This window comes from Oncorhynchus keta, chromosome 23 (genome assembly GCF_023373465.1).
Source record: "Oncorhynchus keta strain PuntledgeMale-10-30-2019 chromosome 23, Oket_V2, whole genome shotgun sequence".
Lineage (NCBI taxonomy): Eukaryota > Metazoa > Chordata > Actinopteri > Salmoniformes > Salmonidae > Oncorhynchus > Oncorhynchus keta.
This window is the reverse complement of record NC_068443.1, coordinates 30,736,384-30,760,689: the sequence shown is the minus strand read 5'-3', so window position 1 is coordinate 30,760,689 and position 24,306 is coordinate 30,736,384. Positions and strand designations below refer to the sequence as shown.

General features: G+C 40.5%; 1 protein-coding gene and 1 long non-coding RNA gene across 3 annotated transcripts in view; both read left to right on the top strand.

Moving 5' to 3' along the window:
* The first annotated feature begins 1,468 nt into the window (after positions 1-1,468).
* On the top strand, positions 1,469-13,927 carry LOC127911119 (uncharacterized). Its single transcript, XR_008077626.1, has 3 exons — positions 1,469-1,956; positions 10,362-10,416; positions 13,250-13,927. It is a non-coding gene; the product is annotated as an uncharacterized LOC127911119 (long non-coding RNA).
* Positions 13,928-15,286: 1,359 nt separating this feature from the next.
* Positions 15,287-24,306, top strand: part of LOC118402157 (vasoactive intestinal polypeptide receptor 2-like) — a 32,596-nt gene continuing 23,576 nt past the window's right edge. For both annotated transcript variants that reach the window (XR_004829439.2, XM_035800133.2), the window contains exon 1: positions 15,287-15,821. Coding sequence is in view for 1 of the 2 variants with exons in the window: in XM_035800133.2 (XP_035656026.1) it covers positions 15,771-15,821 (51 nt within the window). In the remaining variant the exon portion in view is untranslated. The remainder of the gene's footprint in view (positions 15,822-24,306) is intronic.

Below are 24,306 nucleotides of genomic sequence, written 5' to 3'. Positions count from 1 at the left end.
GTACTGGAAACAATAGAACACTATGAAATATCGGGGACACCAGGCCTGGTTTTCATAGCTGATTTTGAAAATGCTTGACTGGAGTTTATATATAAATGCCTAGAATATTTCAATTTTGGGGAATCTCTTATAAAACGAGTTAGGGTTATGTATAGCAACCCTAGGTGTAAAATAATAAATAATGGCTACATCTCAAAAAGTTTAAACTATCTAGAGGAGTAAAACAAGGTTGTCCACTATCAGCATATTTATTTATTATTGCCATCGAAATGTTAGCTGCTAAGATTAGATCAAACAATAATATTAAGGGATTAGAAATCCGTGGCTTAAAAACTAAGGTGTCATTGTACGCTGATGAAACATGTTTTCTTTTAAAACCACAATTGGAGTCTCTCCACGGCCTCTTAGAGGATCTAGATACTTTTGCTATACTCTCTGGATTAAAACCTAATTATGATAAATGTACCATATTACATAATGGATCACTAAAAAATTCACATTTTACATTACCATGTAGTTTACCAATTAAATGGTCTGATGGAGATGTAGACATACTTGGTATACAAATCCCAAAATAAATAAATTATCTCACTCCAATACATTTTTAGAGGAAGTTAGCAAATATAGATAAGATCTTGCTACCATGGAAAGGAAAATACCTGTCTATTTGTGGCAAAATCACCCTGATTAACTCCTTAGTCATATCACAGTTTACCTATTTGTTTATGGTTTTGCCTACACCTACTGACCTGCTTGTCAAAAGCTGCACTGAAGTCTAACAAGACAGCCCCCACAATCATTTTATCATCAATTTCTCTCAGCCAATCATCAGTCATTTGTGTAAGTGCTGTGCTTGTTGAGTGTCCTTCCCTATAAGCATGCTGAAATTCTGTTGTCAATTTGTTTACTGTGAAATAGCATTGTATCTGGTCAAACACCATTTTTTCCAGAAGTTTACTACGGGTTGGTAACAGGCTGATTGTTTCGGGCTATTTGAGTCAGTAAAGGGGGCTTTACTATTCTTGGGTAGCAGAATGACTTTAGCCTCCCTCCAGGCCTGAGGGCACATGCTCTCTAGTAGGCTTACATTGTGAAGCTGTGTGTGTTTGTGTACTGTGTTTGTGTCATGACCGTAAAAAACATCTCACTTTAACAATAGAACATTTGCTAAATAGCAGCCCATTAGGCTACTGCGGCTTCATTCTACTCGTGATATCAAAGCCATTTTTGATAAGGTGCGAAAAGGAAATAAACAATTTGGTATAATTTTGATTATGGAAGAAGGGATAAGTGTTCTTCAAACTGTTTGTTTGGAATGATTTCTTGCCATCGTCTCAATCTGTGCATGAGTGCACATTTGACTCAGTTTGCCTACCAGAAAAAGTATTGTGTATAAAATAAATGGCTTGACCTGCATATTGCAAGTGTTGGCTCACTTGACCGTAGTTAGTGTGGTGAGTAGGCTACATGTAGGTCTTCGACAGCGATACCAACACTGTTACTAACATTAAACTCTACTAAATATTATTCACTTATGATTTTTGTATAACAATTGTCGGTCACGTTAAGCATGAATGTGGATGAAATACGCTTACAATTAACATGACAAGCATGACAAAAACATTTGCAATCTGTGTTTGGCGCCAAATAGAGGTGTGTAGTTGAATGTCCGGAGCCCCTTTTGCATCAAAGCAGTTGTTCCTCCTGCTTTACCTTGTCAAGATCTCAAAGAGCAGCTGTAGGCTATCAATCAGAGGTGCGTGTCACACTTTTCCCGCATACCAAGCAAACAAACCTGATTTGAACTAATTTAATTGTTTAACTGAAGATCATGATTAGTTGATTATTGGAGTCAGGTGTGTTGGCTGGGGAAAAAGTGTGACACCAATCAGACCCCGAGGACTGGAGTTGCCCAGGCCTGGAAGGAAGAAACCTAGAAAGGAACCAGACTCATAGGTGAGGCCCATCTATTCTGGCTGTTACTAGACCTACCATTAGGCCGTCATTGTAAATAAGATTTTTTTCTTATCTTAACTGACTTGCCTAGTTAAATAAAGGTTACATTTTTGTTAGTGTAAATGGCATGCATTTTCTTGACATGTAAGCCATTTTTGGAAAGCAAGATGAAACATTTTGCCAGTATCAAATTAGGGACGGCCCAAAGTTTTGTAAAAGACAAAAGATTGAGTAGGCCTAGACATGCTGTAGTTCTGAGTCTGAATCTGAATTTAAAGAAAGTGGAGGAATTTGAATGGGTGATATATCAATCGATCACCACTGGGCGGCGATAGAGTAGCACTGAAAATGTATACCTTTACCTGACCTGTACAGTGTTACACATTACACTGCACCTGGGGGTGTTAGGAGTTATTTCTATACTAAAATTTGTCAACTACTTATTGCCAATTATTATTGGTGGACTAAATCTTGTAATTATCATATATAGTAAAAAAAGGCTAAATCAAAAGCCACTTCCTAAGTTCTTTTGCTGACTCTGCTGGTGATCCATCTACATTTTGAAAAACGTTAAGGCGCTAAAGCATGTAAAGTCCTCTCCTTCCCTACCCAAGCAAGTTATACTGAACTCTGATATCATTATTTTATTACAATTAGATAGGTCATGCTTTAAATCAACATTTTATGTATGCCGTTTTTTTGTTTGAAAGAAATCTTGGTTTATTAATAGACCCGGGTCAGTCAGTAAACTGCTCGTCCCTCTCCCAGCCGCAAGTCGACTTGATTAAGAACCAGACAACCCCTAGTGAATCCTTGTACTCTGGAGCAACTGTCTACTTCTGACGTATTGGAACAAGTACTTATGATTGATGGGCTGATATGCTTGATGCCTTCTTATTACATTTTTTTTTTGCTCCATTGATTGTGGAAGCATTAACACATATATTTAACTTGACAATTATATTGAGTTTGGAAGGCGGCCCATGTGCCTCCTCTGCATAAAGGTGGCGGCCCGAGTGATCTAAATAATTATCGTCCCATTTCCAAGCTCTCTTGCCAAGCAAATATCCTGGAATCATTGATTAGTACTCAACTTGGATCCCTTTTAACTGCTACATATTTTCTGAATGTAAAACAGTCAAAGTTCAGACCAGGTCAAGGTACGTTCTCTGCTATTTTCTATGGTTTTAAATGATGTCATAAATTGTTTAGATACGAAGAAACATTGTGTTGCCCTCTTCATTGACCTGTCTAAGGCTTTCACACTGTGGATCACACGTTACTTATTCTACGATTGGCTCTTCATTGACCTGTCTAAGGCTTTCACACTGTGGATCACACGTTACTTATTCTACGATTGGCTCTTCATTGACCTGTCTAAGGCTTTCACACTGTGGATCACACGTTACTTATTCTACGATTGGCTCTTCATTGACCTGTCTAAGGCTTTCACACTGTGGATCACACGTTACTTATTCTACGATTGGCTCTTCATTGACCTGTCTAAGGCTTTCACACTGTGGATCACACGTTACTTATTCTACGATTGGCTCTTCATTGACCTGTCTAAGGCTTTCACACTGTGGATCACACGTTACTTATTCTACGATTGGCTCTTCGTTGACCTGAAGTTGGTACTAAATGCTGCTAAAACCAAGTACAGGTTATTTTCCAAATCATGTAATAATCTAACTGATGATTTGTGTACAAGTACGTTAGATGGTGCCCCCATTGGTCGTGTCCCCGCCTATAAATATCTGGGCATCTGGATTGATGATCAGCTATCTTTTTAAAAGCATGTTGACGAGTTAGTGAAGAAATTAAGAATTAAGTTGGGCTTCTTCTATAGGAATTGGGCTTGCCTTTCATTAAATAGTAGAGAACAGGTCATTCAGTCTACATTCATACCTTTTATAGATTATGGTGATATTATATACATGAATGCAGCTTCCAGTGTTTTGAAGCCCATGGACACAATTATCACAGCACAATTAGTTTTATAACATCTGACAGTTTTGACACTCACCACTGCATCGTTTATCATAAAGGTTGAACCTCGCTAAAAACACACAGGTCACTTCATTATTCTGTTTTTGTTTTTAAAGCCTTACTCAATAAACTACCAATTTACTTGATATTGTTGATCTCCAGAAACTAGTATTACAACACAGGGTTGGTTAATGCTGGAGACGCCACGTGTATCCACAGTAAATCTGCCTTTACCTACAGTGGAATAATCTCCAAGTAGCGTTTCATTTGGATGTGTTGTTGTCTCTGGGTCAGTTTAGGGGAAAGGGATTGTTATATTGATAAATGTGTTTGTTTTGCTATTTTATTGTGTATATAATATTTGCTAATTCTTTAATTTAGTGTTTTAAATTGTGTAGCATTTAATTTTCTGTATTGTTCCCAGGGCACATTTGGAAATGAGACCTGGGTCTCAATGTGCTTTTCCCTGGTTAAATAAAAGTTAATCAATATGTCTTTGTGGCCAGACAAGACACCTCTTTATCAAGTGATTGACATATAGACTACTGTACTAGATCTGGATGGCAGTCTGTTCTACGTTCCATTCTACAGTAAGTGCACAGGGGTCCTATGTTCATTTGAGATTGTCATAAGGGGATACTGGTGGATGTACTCTGTGGATTTATCTTTCAAGAAAAAGATGCATTCGTTTTACACGGCTGAACATATTCCAGCAGACAGTTGCTGTTGATCTCCTAACTCGTATGGGAATTCTTTCTTCTTTTCATTGAGGATGGGATGTATATGTTTACGCTTAAGAATGTTTAAAACACTGTTTTGTACACAAACTACAAAGCATTTTAAACAGACTGGCAACCCAAAGCCTTTTACAAGCAAAAGTAGATGCAATGTTGATCATTTAGCCCATGGCAAGACATCTGGGCATGGTTTTCCTAGTCTTTTGTTGCAGTAGGTCATGCATTAACTCAGCATGAATCATGCTTTCATCAGCTTGACACTGCATAAAACGGTATACATCAAATCGAAATCTCCGTTGAGGGTAGCCTACGCATATTTGTATTTTTAAGAGGAGCGGCGAACTGTAGTAGCAACTAATTCCCATAGACACAATGTGGCAGAGGGGTGAGGGCAGAATGTGAACTAAGCATCTGAACACAGACCAAATTGATAGTGAAATGAAAAGCAATCATATTAATAGCAACCATATGCATCAATAAGATGTGACTCTCAAGCACATTTTTGCTTTACCACTCAGCTCAAGGAATCTCTTTGACATTAATGCCTGTTGTGCAGAGGTGTCTTTGAATCGGAGACACAAACACAGACACAGCTTACATGGGAACCCCTCGGTCTGTCTAGCATTTCTGGGTCTTTCAGAATCCCCCTATATCCTTGCCCAGAAACAAGTACTGATTGACCCAGTGCCACAGTTTGTGCGTAGCTCATTTGTGAGAAAGGACATGTTACATAAAACCTGTCACAACACTTTATTCACAGGACAATAGGAAATACCACAGTGTACAGCAAACCCCGTAGGTCATAGTGGAGTGTTCAGTTATTCCATTGGTTGACAAGTCAACTCATTTGTATTCTGCATTGTGTAAAAGTTTCATTTGCAAATGAACACTGAACTTCATGTAAGCCATTTGTTCGAATCACATTGGGACATTCTCATAGTTTCACGGAATAGGGTGACACTATTCCGACTGTAATGGCGGCACTCAATTTGGAGTGACAGTACACGGGATATGGCCATACTCCATTATAGATCTTAGGTTTGGAACATCGCTCTCCAACCAAGGTGTATAGCACTTAGGAAACGTGTAAACCCATTTTCACAGGATACGCCGGTGACTCAGTATTTCTCCATTGAAGAATTTGACTTCATTCGAAGTCAGACTGACATGACATCGTCTGCACGTCACCAGACAAAAACAGAAGAGGTCTGTCTGTATTGTTCATTCCACAACTTCTCTGTTCCAAAATCTTTTGCAGGGTAGAGAAAGCCAAGGTCTAATCATCTATGAAGTGGCAGAAATTTTGCTGCACTACAAGCAGTAGTCTAGGATTGTCAAGCCCAAAAAAACAACGTTCAGACTTTTGGGATATTTGAGCAATTCAATGGAAAATCTTATTTTTTCACTACTTTAGATAGTTGGTACTCAAGTGCCGGGCCGGTACTCAGCTCCGGTGAGCTCCTGCCCACGTCAAGCCCTGGACATCAATGTATGACTAAGTGAAAGTGCATGTTTTTTAGGATTTCTCTCACAGTGTACTTTAATCCATTATGTGAATTGTGTATGCATGTGTACAGTCAGTCCTGTACATTGTCCACATGTTTATTCATCTATTCGTGCACTCTCCTGATAACCTTTATCCATTTTTGCCTGCCTCCTTTGCTTTGAGTGCTTTGGCCTGATGACATGGTGGTCACTGTCTGCGTCTGGCCATTTCAGATGATTACGTCCTACTGAATGTTGAAGGGCAGCTTACTCCTTTGTCAAAGTTCCTCAAGATGTATTTTGTCATGCCCTCTGATAGCGTATGTCTGCACTGCTTTCATTTAGAAAAAGGAGATTTATTTGTTTTCTCGTTTTGGTAGAGGAATAACACATGACTTGTGTTTCCCGACATAAATAGCAGGCCTTCTTCATTGCTTCCGCTCATAACGATGATATGAAAATCACTCGGCATTGTTTTATTTGGATCCGTGTAGTACAGTTCATTATTATTATTATTATTAAATTTAATGTAATTTTTTTTTAAATTTCTTGGCCCTTGCAAGTATGTTTCCAAATGAATCAATGTAATCGACCCAAAATATATACATTTTCTTTCCCTGGTTTTCAAAAGTCTTCTTTCCCATTTATAGTAAGCCAAATAAACTCTAGTTTTGTGAAGGTATGCCTCCACATCTTTATAGCCCATGTGGAGTATTCACACACGATCCAGCATTCACTCTGTGAGGTTTGCCATTTAATTACTAACAGTTAAGCAAAACACATATGAGTACAATCTTCTTAATCCAACGTGTCATGGTTCGGTATGCAGCCCAGCTGCATCATTTCATGTCATCTTTAAAATGGCAATCTGCAGTTCAAACGATAACAAAGCCGGTTCCCTGCCACTGTTTTTGGTAAACAGCTGAGGGATGGGGCTGCAGAAATGCAACCACTCTCAAATTCATAGACAGAGCTATCGATGCAAGAGCTGACCATCCATGAGATCAGAATTATAGTTTTAACCATGTTTTTAGTCTATATAATGATTTGTTTACAATTACATTGTTTAGTTTTCTTAAAAAATGAGTAAAACAAGCTTCTATTTTGAGTTCTGATGAGGTGAGACAGTTGAAATGAGCTCAGGAGGCATTTACAAGTTACATTCTTTAAGAATCAATGGGTATGTATACTTCTTTTAAAAGTCGCAATCGCAGATTTCTCCTTTTTAAACTCGTTTAGTGCAGACAAAGATCTCATATTAGTCTCCTGTCTACACTGCTCTATTTCTAACTATTGTCTGGACTGGACCTTCTCAGACATTTTTGGTCCCCATCCAGGTGTGTTTTATGTAGTCGCTACCAAAGTAAATCAAAGTAGCCAACTGTATAATAATATTCAGGTACTATATTTACATCTAAACGCATTTAGACAAGGTGAGACATGTTATACAGTTTGACATGTTGGACAAAGATATGAGAGGGAGCAGTGTTACTGTGTGAGACTAAGACCGGTTTCCCAAATGGCAACCTACCATATAGTGCACTACATAAGGAATAGGGTGCCATTTGGGATGCATCCTAAGACTGCCTACTCGGCCACAGTTATTTGATAAATCACGGATAACTGTTTACAAATGAGTCACTTCCTCAAAGCACCAGAAGAATCCCAAAGTGCATCACGGGGGCATCCTTAAAGGGGAAATCTGGAATTGTTACATCCATTTTAGGCAGTGTGATCACTTTGTTGTTGTTTGAATCCCAGATTGCCCAGTTAAAACAGAACAGCAGGGAATCGTCAATCTTCTTTACGTTAACAAGGGGACTGGCCATTGACTGAGTGGACCTCTCTCAGTAGAGTTTTACACACTATTGTGTTCTCCCAGGCTTGTGGTACACTTACTATCAGCACTGTCTAAATAAATCAAATAAAATCACATTTTATTTGTCACATGCGCCAAATACAATGGGTGTAGAGCCCTTCCCAACAATGCAGAGATAAAAATAGAAATCGTAACACAAGGAATAAAATTCACAAGAATGGAGCTGCAGTACATAGAGGGAATAGAAGTCCTTGATCAATGTGCAGTGGTACGAGGTATTTGAGGTAGATATGTAATAAATAACAGAGTAGCAGCAGCATTTGATGAGTGTGAAAGTGTGTGTTTGTGCGTGTGTGAGTGTGAAAGTGTGTGTTTGTGTGTGTGTGTTGTGTCGGTATGAGTGTATGTGTATGAGTGTATGTGTGTGTTGTGAGTTTTTCAGTGTGTGTGTGTGTGTGTGTGTGTGTGTGTGTGTGTGTACTGTACACTCTTACCAAAAGGGTTCTTCGGCCTCCGTAGGACAACTATTTTTAGTTGCAGGTAGAACCCTTTTTGGTTCCAGTTAGAACCCTTTTGGGTTCCATGTAGAACCGTCTGTAGAAAGGGTTCTACATGGAACCCATAAGGGTTCTACCTGCAACCAAAAATGTTTCTTTAAAGGGTTCTCCTATGGGGACAGCCCAAGATCCCTTTAAGGTTCTAGATAGCACAGAGTGTATAGACTTGTGAGAGTGCATAGTCAGTGCAAGATATGGACCAGTCTTATGGTTTGGGGGTAGAAGATGTCACGGAGCCTGTTGATCTGAGAGCCGATGCTCAGGTAGACAGCTGGACAGTACCAGAGTAAAAGTCTATGGCTTGGGTGGCTGAAGTCTTTAGCAATTTTCCGGGCCTTCCTCTGACACCACCTGGTATAGAGCTGTTAAATAGACGATAAAAGGGTGTTGTTTATGGTTTAGTACTTTGCTAAAATAAACATTGAACCCTCTTGGAATGTTAGCTATGTTAGATAGCTCCATATTTAGTCATTTATTATTTGGTTTTGTGCTAGCTCATTTTGTGAATATGCTTCAGATGTGCTGTACTGAGATTCAAATGATGAGAATGGTAAACAGCTTCCATGTAAATGGTAGCTTGAAGTAATATGGATACCTTCCAAAATGAGAGTCTGAATTAGATGTTGGATTGAATTGAATGTTTGGTCTAAATACTGTATCTGAAAAGTCATTTTAAGTACATTTTGGGGCGATGAATATGTTTTTATACTACCTAATCGATGGAAAATATTTTTGAACTAACTCCCAAAAGCTTTTAGCAATAGTCAATAATGCAAAGCGACAGAGTAAATTGCAGTAATGTGATACAAATAAAATGACAAGTCAACAATAACCTAAAGCCATAGTATTTTTGTCTCAGGACCACTAAATGTCCTCCAGACACAGATTTGGGCAAAATTCCGTAGATTTTTGGGGAAATTATGAAATTGAGGAACCCAGATTCAGCGAGAGGGAAGTCCTTCCAGCTGTGACCGGTGTAGATTGCCTTTGCGTTATGTTTTGATCGGCTTATGTATGACCATAGGATCAGGGTTGATGTTGCTATTAAATTCCTTGATAAAGAAAGGAATAACTTCCATAAACCAAAATGCTGTGCTGCCCTTATACGCCAAGTGCACATGAATAGCCATGCTAGTCCAATGAAGACACGGAGCCTACAGTAGAAAGTACAGTAGCTAGCTAACGTGTACAGTAGGGACACATTACAAGATACAGTTAATTCATGCATGAAATGCATAGATATCACAATATATTGGTAGGATAGCATTATAATACACTGTCAAAACCATATAAACACATTATTTGTGATTTTAGGATTAATTTAAATGCACAATTGTACTGTAACATACCTCTACCACATGAGTATAGTAAACAGGGAAAGAGGCAAGGGATGATTGAGGGGGAATACAGGAGGAGAAGGAAGTTAGAATGGGCACATACACCAACAAAAGGAATGTACACTAATATCAGGCATGAGAACTGTTCAGATTTGGTGTCATTATACAACATGAAATGCAACACTTGTAGCACAGCCATGACAGCAGATGGTGCAGAAAGGAGATGACCCATGTTCCCTGAGCTGCCTCACTTCCCAGGGGAAGCAATTATTTGTCTAAATGGGTCGAGTTAACATTTTTCCTCATTTTAAGGAAGGAATATTTGAGGGAAATGTAGTTTGTATGTTGTAACAGGTCTACTAATAATAAGTCTACACATGTAATGTTGACCCAACAAGCACAACAACTACTAATGTATTCCTCATTATGGCATTGAGCTCGTTCTTATGACTTTGCATTTATGTTCTTTCTTGTATTTCAGTGGTGGAATGCCATCCAACAGAATAATGACTGACTTTTCAAAATCGACAGTGATGGTGAGTTAAGTCTCGAAATGACAGGTCATCATATATTTTAATGAAGTAAATTGTGCAAAGCTAAGCTCAGCTTTTAGAACTAATTGGTTTCACTGAACTGACTAACTTCATGGGCCTCCTATGATTATAACCTATAAGTGCTGAATTACTGGCATAACTTAAATGAGAAACAGATGACACATCAAGTTTTGGGTATTTGTGAAGTTCTATGTTTGAGCCTTGAGTGGGTTATCTTTCTTTTCACAGACTAGCTAACATTTTATTGATTGAATGTTATTTTTCATGCTCACATCTTGTCTTTTGTTTTTAGGTGAAACCTATTTTGGGCATTACAAATATAGCATGGTTAATAGAGCCATTCCAGAGTCCCCATGCGATTGACATGCGATTCCAGAATCCCCATGCGATTCCAGAGTCCCCATGCGATTGACATGCGATTCCAGAGTCCCCATGCGATTGACATGCGATTCCAGAGTCCCCATGCGATTGACATGCGATTCCAGAGTCCCCATGCCATTGACATGCGATTCCAGAGTCCCCATGCGATTGACATGCGATTCCAGAGTCCCCATGCGATTGACATGCGATTCCAGAGTCCCCATGCGATTGACATGCGATTCCAGAGTCCCCATGCGATTGACATGCGATTCCAGAGTCCCCATGCGATTGACATGCGATTCCAGAGTCCCCATGCGATTGACATGCGATTCCAGAGTCCCCATGCGATTGACATGCGATTCCAGAGTCCCCGTGCGATTGACATGCGATTCCAGAGTCCCCGTGCGATTGACATGCGATTCCAGAGTCCCCGTGCGATTGACATGCGATTCCAGAGTCCCCGTGCGATTGACATGCGATTCCAGAGTCCCCATGCGATTGGTGTTTAAATGAGTGCATCGAGTCGAATACCAGAAAAGTCTTAAAAAGTTCCAATTCTAGTGATGCAAGGTGGTTGGTAAGGCATTCAGGATTTAATTATTTTAGGCTGACTGACCTATTGATCATGGTTAGTGTCTAGTTTACATGTTAGAAACCGAAGTTTGTCAATGAAAAGTAGCAAACGTCATCAAAGGAGTCCATATCAGTGTTTCCCCTGTTTCCCCTATCAGTGTTTCCCCTGTAATTGTTTACAGACAGATTATTTCACTTATAATTCACTGTATCACAATTCCAGTGGGTCAGAAGTTTACATACATTAAGTTGACTGTGCCTTTAAACAGCTTGGACAATTCCAGAAAATGATGTCATGGCTTTAGAAGATTCTGATAGGCTAATTGACATCATTTGAGTCAATTGAAGGTGTACCTGTGGATGTATTTCAAGGCCTACCTTCAAACTCAGTGCCTATTTGCTTGACATCATTGGAAAATCAAAATAAATCAGGCAAGACCTCAGAAAACAAATTGTAGACCTCCACAATTCTGGTTCATCATTGGGAGCAATTTCCAAATGCCTGAAGGTACCACGTTCATCTGTACAAACAATAGTAAGCAAGTATAAACACCATGGAACCACGCAGTCGTCATACCGCTCAGGAAGGAGACGCGTTCTGTCTCCTAGAGATGAACCTACTTTGGTGCTGCAAAAAGTGCAAATCAATCCCAGAACAACAGCAAAGGACCTTGTGAAGATGCTGGAGGAAGCAGGTACAAAGTATCAATATCCACAGTAAAACAAGTTCTATATCAACATAACCTGAAAGGCCGCTCAGCAGGGAAGAAGTCACTGCTCCAAAACCGCCATAAAAAGCCAGACAATGGTTTGCAACTGCACATGGGGACAAAGATCGTACTTTTTGGAGAAATGTCTGATGAAACAAAAATAGAACTGTTTGGCCATAATGACCATCGTTGTGTTTGGAGGAAAAGGGGGAGGCCTGCAAGCTGAAGAACACCATCCCAACCGTGAAGCACTGGGGTGGCAGCATCATGTTGTGGTGTTGCTTTGCTGCAGGATCGACGGGTGCTCTTCACAAAATAGATGGCATCATGAGGTAGGAAAATTATGTGCATATATTGAAGCAACATCTCAAGACATCAGTCAGGAAGTTAAAGCTTGCGTCTTCCAAATGGACAATGACCCCAAGCATACTTCCAAAGTTGTGGCAAAATAGCTTAAGGACAACAAAGTCAAGGTATTGGAGTGACCATCACAAAGTCCTGACCTCAATCCTATAGAAAATGTGTGGGCAGAACTGAAATAGCATGTGCGAGCAAGGAGGACTACAAACCTGACTCAGTTACACTAGCTCTGTCAGGAGGCATGGGCCAAAATTCACCCAACATATTGTAGGAAGCTTGTGGAAGGCTACCCAAAATGTTTTACCCAAGTTAAACAATTTCAAGGATATGCTACCAAATACTAATTGAGTGGATGTAAACTTCTGACCCACTGGGAATGTGATGACAGAAATAAAAGCTGAAATAAATAATTCTCTCTACTATTATTCAGATACTTCACATTCTCAAAATAAAGTGGTCATCCTAACTGACCTAAAACAGGGAATTTTTTGTGGGATTACATTTCAGGAATTGTGAAACTGAGTTTAAATGTATTTGGCAAAGGTGTATGTAAACCTCCGACTTGAACTGTACATTTCTGCTGACACATACTTTTAAATGGTTAGTCGTTGACTCAATGACTGTAGGTCTATGGGAATATCTAGCATGTCATTGCGTTTACGCTAGTACCACTGCTGAAAAAAAATCCACGGTGAAACACTGCACATCAAAGAGACAAACTTGTGAAATGATTGAAATGTCCCCGTTGTCTAGTGCTAACTGCTGACAGGCCTTCAAATGAAATAACCTCCCTTTGTACTGTTTTACCACAGGAAGAAATCCCACATGTTGGAGTTAATGTGTGCAGCCATCATCTGGGTCCAACCAATCATATTACAGATTAGATAAGGTCACACGAACGGAACACTTGCCAGCCGGGAAGTGGAATTGATCGAAAAATATGGGGATGAATTTCATTGGAACTATGAAATTGAGCTATGAAATATATCCCCTGCTGTGAGTAAATATTACACTACACCTAAAAACAGAAACTTGATGGCTTTTACATCTGAAAGTACTCATCCCACGTAATCTGATTGGCTATATGTTAAATATTCGCACAGTAATATGCACTCCCAGAACATATGACTCAACTCTGTCACTACGCTGTAATGGTTCATTATCTGTTAAATGTTGGGGAAAATACAGTGGTGTAAAGTACTGAAGTAAAAATACTTTAAAGTACTACTTAAGTAGTTTTTTGTGGTATCTGTACTTTACTATTTATATTTTCTACAACTCCTTACTTCACTACATTCCTATTGAAAATAATGTGCTTTTTACTCCATACATTTTTCCTGACACCCAAAAGTACTTGTTACATTTTGAATGCTTATCAGGACAGGAAAATTGTACAATTCATCAAGAGAACGTCCATGGTCATCCCTACTGCCGCTGATCTGGCAGACTCACTAAACACACATGCTTTGTTTTTAAATTATGTTGGAGTGTTTCCCTGGCTATCCATAATAAACATTTAAAAAAGTGGTGCTTTTTAATTATAAGGAATTTGAAATGATTTATACTTTTACTTTTGATACAAAGTATATATAAATTGAAATATTTTTATACTTTTGCTCTGCTAATGTAACATTGCTGATAGACAGCCTGTCCTTCAGAAAAGTGTAATGATGGATACAGCGTGAGGTATGCTACACTGACCTCTGCAGTGCTGGCTGCCTTGCTTATATTGGCCTTGCTTCAGCTCCACAAACCATGTTACACTGATGCCACCCACATCCCCTTTCTTCCACATGGCAAAACAAAGGCTCTACTGTCTCCTACCATTCCCCTTGGAAATATTATTCTGCTTATCACGTTCATCAGTGACCAGGGGACTAATGGAGACCCCCCACTATGGATAGACCTGCGTAAGGTGTGTAGAGTGAACCATGGAGGTGAAAGGGTCTTTGGTGAATGGTGGCTGGGATGTTAGATAAATACATAACTAGGTTAAGCAGGTACTGGCACTCAAACCATAAAAAGGAAAAAAACGATATTCTTAATTGAATCCCGTGCTTATGGAGTACACAAGGGCCAGTGCAAAGTGTCGTCAGTGCTCAACAAAAAAAGATGTCTTGGAATGGATGCATGATTAGTTGGCTGCAGTGGGTGAAGGGTGGAGTGAGTGGAGCGGACAACTACAGGAGATTGTCAGGTTGAGAAAAGCAGTGCTGCTGCTATTTAGAGGTCAAATGTATTGCATCTGAAATTGCCTTACGTTTTCCCCCTTATCTTTTACGTACTTGAAACACACCTTTTAGTCCATTCATTTGAGATGTGGATTGTTGAGTTTGGCTTGAAAATGAAAACATTGCTGTTGGAGGATCTCAGGTACTTGTTGCAACATTGTGCATCACATACGTCTTTAGGAATTGTTTCGTCATCATTCTGTCGACTTTGCTCCAGGCTTTGCGTGCTGTCACTTTAGTTTCCCTTCACTATCATACAAAGCTCAGCTTTGAACAGTAAATCATGTTCAAGAGAAGGGAACATTTCCATAATGAACATTTTTAAATTTATTATCCTGGATGATGGCCTATTACATCACTATTACAAACTTACTTTCATGGAAGTGAATTTACACAAATAATTTACGATAAGTATGCTGTTATTTATGTGTTGTAGGCTAGGCATGTTGTATACAAAATCCACATTAGAAATCCAAGAAATTAAGGGAGCGTGGTTAGTATCCTGAACAATAAACTGATTAGAAGCTGAGGTCAATATAATTTTTGTACTGATGTGCACGCGTTTTGCCTTGCGTAACAACAGCGCAGAGCTGACTTCAGTCATTTCGAAGTTCACAAGGAGAAAGGAGCGTCCCTCCACGGACGCGCGTGCTGCTGTACTATTGTCCGGTGCGTGCAGATGGTTCTCGGGTTTGATGGCTTCAGGGAAATGGAATTTCAAAATTCCAAGCTCAGTTCGGTGATTCGGGACTTACTAAATAAGCGTTCAATGCAATAGTTGACACGTCTGCTGCAGACCTCTGACTTCCCAACAACCCGAAGAGGTGCCAAAGAAGTGTGCGCGGACAAACAAGCAGTGCGCGTTTTTCCCTCTGTCTCTCTGAGTAAAGTATTTGGATTTGACAAATCAAAATATTTAAGCCATTTTCATAGCTGGTTGGTTTTACTTTTAAATCTTGAGATTTGAGATTTTTCTTCTCAATAAAACACTTTTACTTAGTCACTTACATGGGATTACGACCTCTCATCAATGAAGTCCGGCATCAGTTTTAAACAGATTTGTCTCTTTTAGAAGAACAGGCAGGTGACCGACGAGTTTAAGATGACATATTTGATTGCTTTTATTCTGTCATTATCAACGTGTCTGTCTATGGTAAGTGTGACACAACAATACTTTTATTTTATATTTCGTTTTATGCGTGATGATCAAAATGCGCACAAGGATTGCAGAGAGGGGTTTTCTAATGCTTGAAAATATGACATAAATATAAAGACATAACAGAAATGTACCTCAAATGTGTGGCATTATGATTGGTGCATTTGCTAATAGGCTTTTGTCGATATAGGGTATAGGAAACTGTACAGTTTACACTACTGTGTTGTAATTTATTACAACATATTGCTCTGTGCAGTCTACAGTAGTTCAGCTCTTGATTTAAGCAGCATTTTTCACAGTCCAAAGAGATATGATATAAACACATAGCAGTAATGAATAGGGTTGTGGTCTTCAAAACATCAAGATTTTGCCATAATGCCGACATTGGAGTGCCCTCTTCCCTTTCATTCACATTACAGGTCAAATTCTAGACTAGGTCATTTCATCTTTCAGCTAACTAGCATCCTCATTATCTACCCCTCAAGGACTGCTCTGAATTGACCATAGATATAGTTAGAGGACATAATATTGTATCTGTCGCATTGTGGTGTCTGTGAGAGCATGGACAGCGCCATTGAGGCAATCTCCATTTTTAAGAAGTAATTTTTTTTATACTTCTATTGATGGGTTAGCTGACAATGTCACGAAAAACTATGTGCACGCTTCAATGAGCAGAAGTATGTGTGTTGTTGTGATTTTGGATGGCCAGATAGCTAGCAACAATGACAAGAAGCTGCCATGTGTGGAATTGTAGGTGGCTCGTTTCAGCTAGTTTTATCTTGTTCTTGATACAATGTCTTGTTTTGGGGTGACTGATGTCATGTCTATGCCAATATCGGCAAAATTCGATACCTAGCTAACCAACAATTGTAACGATGTACTTGAGAGACAAGTGTGTTCATTGTGAAAATGTATTTGTCTTTTCAATAAACATTGGACACGAAATATAGTTTACATGTTGTCAACAATCTAAGCCAAGGCCTTCTGTTTTACCCCATAGTTGAAGACACATCGGTTTTGTTGCTAAACAACCAGTTTAAAGCAAACTGAAAAGGTGCATACCGCCACCTGGAGTGTGTTGTTTGAACAGGTATAATTTATTTATGTTATTTTACCTTTATTTAACTAGGCAAGTCAGTTAAGAACAAATTCTTATTTATAATGACGGCCTACCAAAAGGCAAAAAGGCCTACTTTTGGGACAGGGCTGGGATACATTTTTTTTTAAATAAATGAAATATAGGACAAAACACACACCCCGACAAGAGAGACAACACAACACTACATAAAGAGAGACTTAAGACAACAACATAACAAGGCAGCAACACATGACAACACAGCATGTTAGAAACACAACATGACAACAACATAGTAGCAACACAAAATGGTAGCAGCATAAAACATGGTACAAACAGTATTGGGAACAGACAACAGCACAAAGGGCAAGAAGGTAGAGACAACAGTACATCACGCAAAGCAGCCGCAACTGTCATTAAGAGTGTCCATGATTGAGTCTTTGAATGACGAGATTGAGATAAAACTGTCCAGTTTGAGTGTTTGTTGCAGCTCGTTCCAATCGCTAGCTGCAGCGAACTGAAAAGACGAGGATAAAGGACAAAGCTAAGGTTGCTGATTTACTGCCACCACAGTTTTGGAATGTTGGCACAAACGTATAATTCATTGGCTGACCCTTCCTGATGACCTGGATGGAATTATGTGGTCCTTCCTTAACCCATAGGAATTCCCACCCCGTTAACTACTTCAAAATGGTGAAAGTCCTCCATGGCGCTGCCCATGTTAAAACCGTCTTTTGGGCACGAGAGTCCTCTATCTACCTCTATGGAATTTACCCATGCAATGCTGTGCCCATGTTGGCTGTGCCCCCAATGTGTGGCAGAGTGATCGGGACACAGGTGTGAATGGGAGTCTGGTCCCATAGTGCATGTAATGAGCTTATACCCATCAGAACAAGAGATAGCAGCTGTTCAGTGTCTGTTCGACGCAGTGTATTCTGATGGAATGATGTGACTCGTGAGAATGATTTACCTAGAAATACTCTTGTTGTTAACATCACAACATTACACAAAAAGTTGGAAAGTAGAAGCCATAGAGATTCTATGGTAGAACCCCTCTCACACAAAGATGTTCAACTCTGAAAACTGGAGTAAACTGCATGGTCTAACATGGTCTAACAGTTTTAGACTTTTCAAACCCCATTCTAGTACTTTTTTTTACTTTGCTTCAAGTCACACTTCATATGGGTCACCTGAAACACGCCAGACTTCACCATCTGATTAGGCAAGCAGATCGCAACAGGTTTGTTCTCTATAGCACACTGGTAGCCTGAGTGCCAGTCTGTTTGTGCTATCATGCTAGCAACTGTGTCATCCATTGTCATGCTGTTTGGCTTGACAAGGAGCAATGCTGTTGGCAAAAGCACAAACAGGTCTGAGACCAGGCTATCACACTGGTACCTAATATGCTGTAATGCACCTCAGGCATGTTCAGTGTCTGTAGCACACAGGTGCTCCTATCTGTTCAGAACATGCTGTAGCGAGACCTCATTTACCGCTGTACCTTTAGGTTTGGTAGAGTGCCAATGTTCTTGATACAAATAGACTCTCCAGTTTTGACCCATCTTCACATAGTGCTAGAGGGCAGGACTATTGCCAGGACGAATGAACCCCCTCTCTCAAAATAAGTTGAATATTTTGTGTATTTTATGTCATGATAGTTCTCCTCCAACCATCATGAGGAAAGCAGAGCTTTCTCTGGATATTGTATTTAGACAAATCAGCAAATAATCATGAATTTATCACATATTACTATGGATTTGTATAGAAATTCAACAAGTACAGTAGCTACTGAGAATGTTGATGTATTTTGCATGTAGACCCCATCTCTCTACAGTGGCGTAACTTCATAGAAATCTTTATCACTGTATGTGGAGGCGGACTATCTACAGTATGTGTTAATGTTTAATACAACACACAGTGCTTACTTTGTAATCGATGATATGGAGGTCATATTGTACCGTACAGAAATACCTATCTGAGCATCATTTGTATGCGCTGTCTGTAAGCAGCTACAAAGATAATTTCAAAATCAGACCTAGTAATTGGCCTTCTCTTTTCATTTCTGAAATGTACTCTGTGCAGGTAATTGGTAGACTCTCATGATTATCCTGTACTTCCAAAGATCCCAATCAGCAGATCATGATCAACAGCTGTCTAGATGTGCAAGTGTCCTGTACATGACATGACAGCTAATTGAAATGGTTGCTGATTTCAATGACACGCCCTTGACTCTCAAGTATAAAGCATGTTGGATCTGTCGAAATCACACAGTTAGTCTCATTCAATAGTCAGTGCGTTCTAATCTCACCTCATTGTGCTTTACAAAAGCATGTCCCATGCAGTCTCAGGTCAATGTGAATTGTGAAATAGCAAGTTCTAGCCACTGTCTTTAATCGAATGAATGACTATTATGTCACAGATTTAATACAGTATGTGCCAAATCAGTATGATTAGTGTAAAGCTGCTATGTACCAGTCTTGTGTTCACAAGTCCATCTGGCTATAGACCGATAAACCGTTTCCAGAACATCACAGGACACAGATTCATCTGTTAGGGGAAGGTGATCAACATTCTGGATTTATTTGATATTATTGTAGGAATCAAAACATATTTTTGGATAGAGGATGATTAAATAAAAAGCTGTGAAGTTTGTTTATGCATAAGAAGTACAAAGGCTTACTGTCTGTCCCCAGTGCTTCAGTGTTTTTAGCTTTGTTAGTTACAAATCAGCTGTGGGGTATAGTAATGGCAGCGCAATACATTTCTTATCAAAATGTTAGGCTCTCACATTTTAGCCTGAAGGTCTGCGTTGAGTTGCGCTTACTAAGATGTCTTTCATACTCTCCACTTCCTCTCTCTCTCTCCCTCTCTGACAGAATACTAAGAATTAATCAGAGCAATATCTTCTACCGCCAATGGCCTTACAATTGAATGTGTGTGGTACCACAGTTTGGTGGAGCAAAGAAACGTTAAAATACATTTGCTTTAGCAAAACATACAGTGGATGGGATTGCTGCTGCATTAACACCAATGTGTGTGGCTACAGATATGTATGTCCCAAATGGCACCCTATTCCCTAAATAGTGCACTAAATAGTGCCCTTTAAAGGAAATAGAATGCCATTGGGGACGGAGCCTAGTTGTAACGGCCTAGGCGACGGTTAGTAGACCCAGTAATTAGTGGTGTGTTGTGTGCAGCTTAATTTAAATGGCCCTTTAGCTGACTGGGAGTGGGTCATTGACTCTCTGTCAGAGATAGATGCTCCCACCACTGACCTGACAGTCACTGCCATTTTGGGGCGAAACTGTGAGAGTCCCGGGTGTGAGAGTCAATATCTCCTCTCTCACTGCACACGAAAGGTAGCAATGCCCTCAATACCCTTCCTAGTCAGCCAATGGAAACATTCTGCTTCAAGCGCAATGTAGTTTATTTTGAATGCGTCTTCGACTGTGAGTGTAGTGTAGTTCTGTGTGTTTGCCTTAGAAGAGTCCGGAAGTCATATTAGTCATCAAATCAAATCAAATGTATTTATATAGCCCTTCGTACATCAGCTGATATCTCAAAGTGCTGTACAGAAACACAGCCTAAAACCCCAAACAGCAAGCAATGCAGGTGTAGAAGCACGGTGGCTAGGAAAAACTCCCTAGAAAGGCCAAAACCAAGGAAGAAACCTAGAGAGGAACCAGGCTATGTGGGGTGTCCAGTCCTCTTCTGGCTGTGCCGGGTGGAGATTATAACAGAACATGGCCAAAATGTTCAAATGTTCATAAATGTCCAGCATGGTCAATAATAATAAGGCAGAACAGTTGAAACTGGAGCAGCAGCACGGCCAGGTGGACTGGGGACAGCAAGGAGTCATCATGTCACGTAGTCCTGGGCCATGGTCCTAGGGCTCAGGTCCTCCGAGAGAGAGAAAGAAAGAGAGAAGGAGAGAATTAGAGAACGCACACTTAGATTCACACAGGACACCGAATAGGACAAGAGAGGTACTCCAGATATAACAAACTGACCCTAGCCCCTCGACACATGAACTACTGCAGCATAAATACTGGAGGCTGAGACAGGAGGGGTCAGGAGACACTGTGGACCCATCCAAGGACACCCCCGGACAGGGCCAAACAGGAAGGATATAACCCCACCCACTTTGCCAAAGCACAGCCCCCACACCACTAGAGGGTTATCTTCAACCACCAACTTACCATCCTGAGACATTACATTACATTACATTTAAGTCATTTAGCAGACGCTCTTATCCAGAGCGACTTACAAATTGGTGCATTCACCTTATGACATCCAGTGGAACAGCCACTTTACAATAGTGCATCTAAATCTTTAAGGGGGGGGGGGGTGAGAAGGATTACTTTATCCTATCCTAGGTATTCCTTAAAGAGGTGGGGTTTCAGGTGTCTCCGGAAGGTGGTGATTGACTCCGCTGTCCTGGCGTCGTGAGGGAGTGTGTTCCACCATTGGGGAGCCAGAGCAGCGAACAGTTTTGACTGAGCTGAGCGGGAACTGTACTTCCTCAGTGGTAGGGAGGCGAGCAGGCCAGAGGTGGATGAACGCAGTGCCCTTGTTTGGGTGTAGGGCCTGATCAGAGCCTGGAGGTACTGAGGTGCCGTTCCCCTCACAGCTCCGTAGGCAAGCACCATGGTCTTGTAGCGGATGCGAGCTTCAACTGGAAGCCAGTGGAGAGAGTGGAGGAGCGGGGTGACGTGAGAGAACTTGGGAAGGTTGAACACCAGACGGGCTGCGGCGTTCTGCATGAGTTGTAGGGGTTTAATGGCACAGGCAGGGAGCCCAGCCAACATCGAGTTGCAGTAATCCAGACGGGAGATGACAAGTGCCTGGATTAGGACCTGCGCCGCTTCCTGTGTGAGGCAGGGTCGTACTCTGCGGATGTTGTAGAGCATGAACCTACAGGAACGGGCCACCGCCTTGATGTTAGTTGAGAACGACAGGGTGTTGTCCAGGATCACGCCAAGGTTCTTAGCGCTCTGGGAGGAGGACACAATGGAGTTGTCAACCGTGATGGCGAGATCATGGAACGGGCAGTCCTTCCCCGGGAGGAAGAGCAGCTCCGTCTTGCCGAGGTTCAGCTTGAGGTTGAGCTTGAGACAAGGCTGAGGATAGCCCACAAAGATCTCCGCCACGGCACAACACAAGGGGGGGCGCCAACCCAGACAGGATGACCACATCAGTGAATCAACCCACTCAGGTGACGCACCCCTTCCAGGGACGGCATGAGAGAGCCCCAGTAAGCCAGTGACTCAGCCCCTGTAATAGGGTTAGAGGCAGAGAATCCCAGTGGAAAGAGGAGAACCGGCCAGGCAGAGACAGCAAGGGCGGTTTGTTGCTCCAGAGCCTTTTCCGTTCACCTTCCCACTCCTGGGCCAGACCACACTCAATCATATGACCCACTGAAGAGATGAATCTTCAGTAAAGACTTAAAGGTTGAGACCGAGTTTGCGTCTCTGACATTGCCTGTGTCCCAAACACAACCCTTTTTCATATATGCACTGTCCTACGTATTTATTTGGACAGAGAAGCTAAAAAGTTTAATTTAGCTCTATACTTCAGCATTTTGGATGTAGCCCTTTCCTGCAGTCAATGATCAAAAGTGCTCTCTTTGGCCTCATGGATGAAATGTTATTCATATTTTTTATAATTTCATGATTAATAAAGATTATTTCCAAAAACGGACAAAAATCTGGTGTTTCTATGTCAAACTGTTTTGTTATATTTTAGTCTTCTGTGAAGTATATACTGTATTATTAGGATGCAAATTCAAAATGGAATACATTTCAACTCTCTCTGACATGGTACAGATGTCTTCTCCTTTTTAAGCCCACAACCATGTGTGTGAGGTGTATACTTTTGTTTCAAAGTAGATTTGTTTGACTACCAAGAAACACTGTGTGACCCTGATTTAGCCCACTGCAGTGAAAGGTTATGGAAAATCATGAATGAATCGTGAGTAATGATGAATGAGAAAGTCACAGATGCACAAAGATCATGTCCAAAAGACATGCTAACCTCTCACCATTACAATAATCAGGGAGGTTAGCATTTTGGGGGGTTATGATATTTATGCCTCTGTGACTTTCTCACTCATCATTATTCACAATTCATTCAGGTCTATCCGTAATCATGATAGCATCCACATTCATGTAGAGGTGTTCAGAAACATATTATATTCTTATTTACAATAAAAGTGACTCCAAAATGATACAATACATTATTAACCATTAATTTCTATTTGGCACAACATAATTGGATACAACTAAAACAAACTGCAAGTGCATCCAACAAGTTTGTTAGTCACAAACTTGATGTAGTCATTCCGTACTAGGAATATGGGACCAAATGCTAAACTTTCTACTAAATGTAATACACTATAATTATTTTCTTCTAAGTATGACACCTTCAAATGGGGGGGACTAGATATAGTACATAAAGTGCTTTAAACAGTAAAACAGATATATTTGAAAATACGCTCAAATGAAAGTTGACATTCTGTACTGTCGCCTTATATAAAACATTTGATCTCAAATCTAAAATGCTGGAGTGTAGAGACAAATAAATAGTTTTAAGCATCTCTGTCCAAATACATAGGGGAGAGTGGTATACTACTTTTGACTTTGGTCCATAGGGCTCTGGTCAAAAGTAGTACAATATGTAGGGAATAGGGATGCATTTTGGATGCAGAATTGAGGGCCTATTGACCCAGTGTGAGGTCTCTTCTGCATGGTGCCCCCGACTGCTTGCTAACGCTTGTGTCCCCTGAGGTGTGCTCTCTGCGGCACACAGTGTGTCTCTCACCCTTTCTGTGACATGCCAATTGTTTCTCCTGGCAGGGATTGGGTTCATTCAGAAACGACAGTTCATTCTGATGTTCAGTCATGTTTTCAGGCCACTCTCTTCCTCCAGCACACCTCATAATGGCACAATTGTCACGCCCTGGTCGAAGTATTTTGTGTTTTTCTTTATGTATTTGGTCAGGCCAGGGTGTGACATGGGTTTTTGTATGTGGTGTGTAGCTTAGTGGGATTGTAGCTTAGTGGGGTGTTCTAGGAGAGTCTATGGCTGTCTGAAGTGGTTCTCAATCAGAGGCAGGTGTTTATCGTTGTCTCTGATTGGGAGCCATATTTAGGCAGCCATATTCTTTGGTTGTATTGTGGGTGATTGTCCTGAGTGTCTTGATGTCCTTAGTCTGTGTTAGTTTGCACCAGTTAAGGCTGTTTCGGTTTTCACTATGTTTATTGTTTTGTAGAGTTTGTGTTTTGGATTCGTGTTACGTTGTGTAAATAAACATGGATCACAATATATGCGCTGCAGTTTGGTCCGACTCTCCTTCACCACATGAAAACCGTGACAACAATGCCCAGTTGGACTATTCTGTTCTTTACA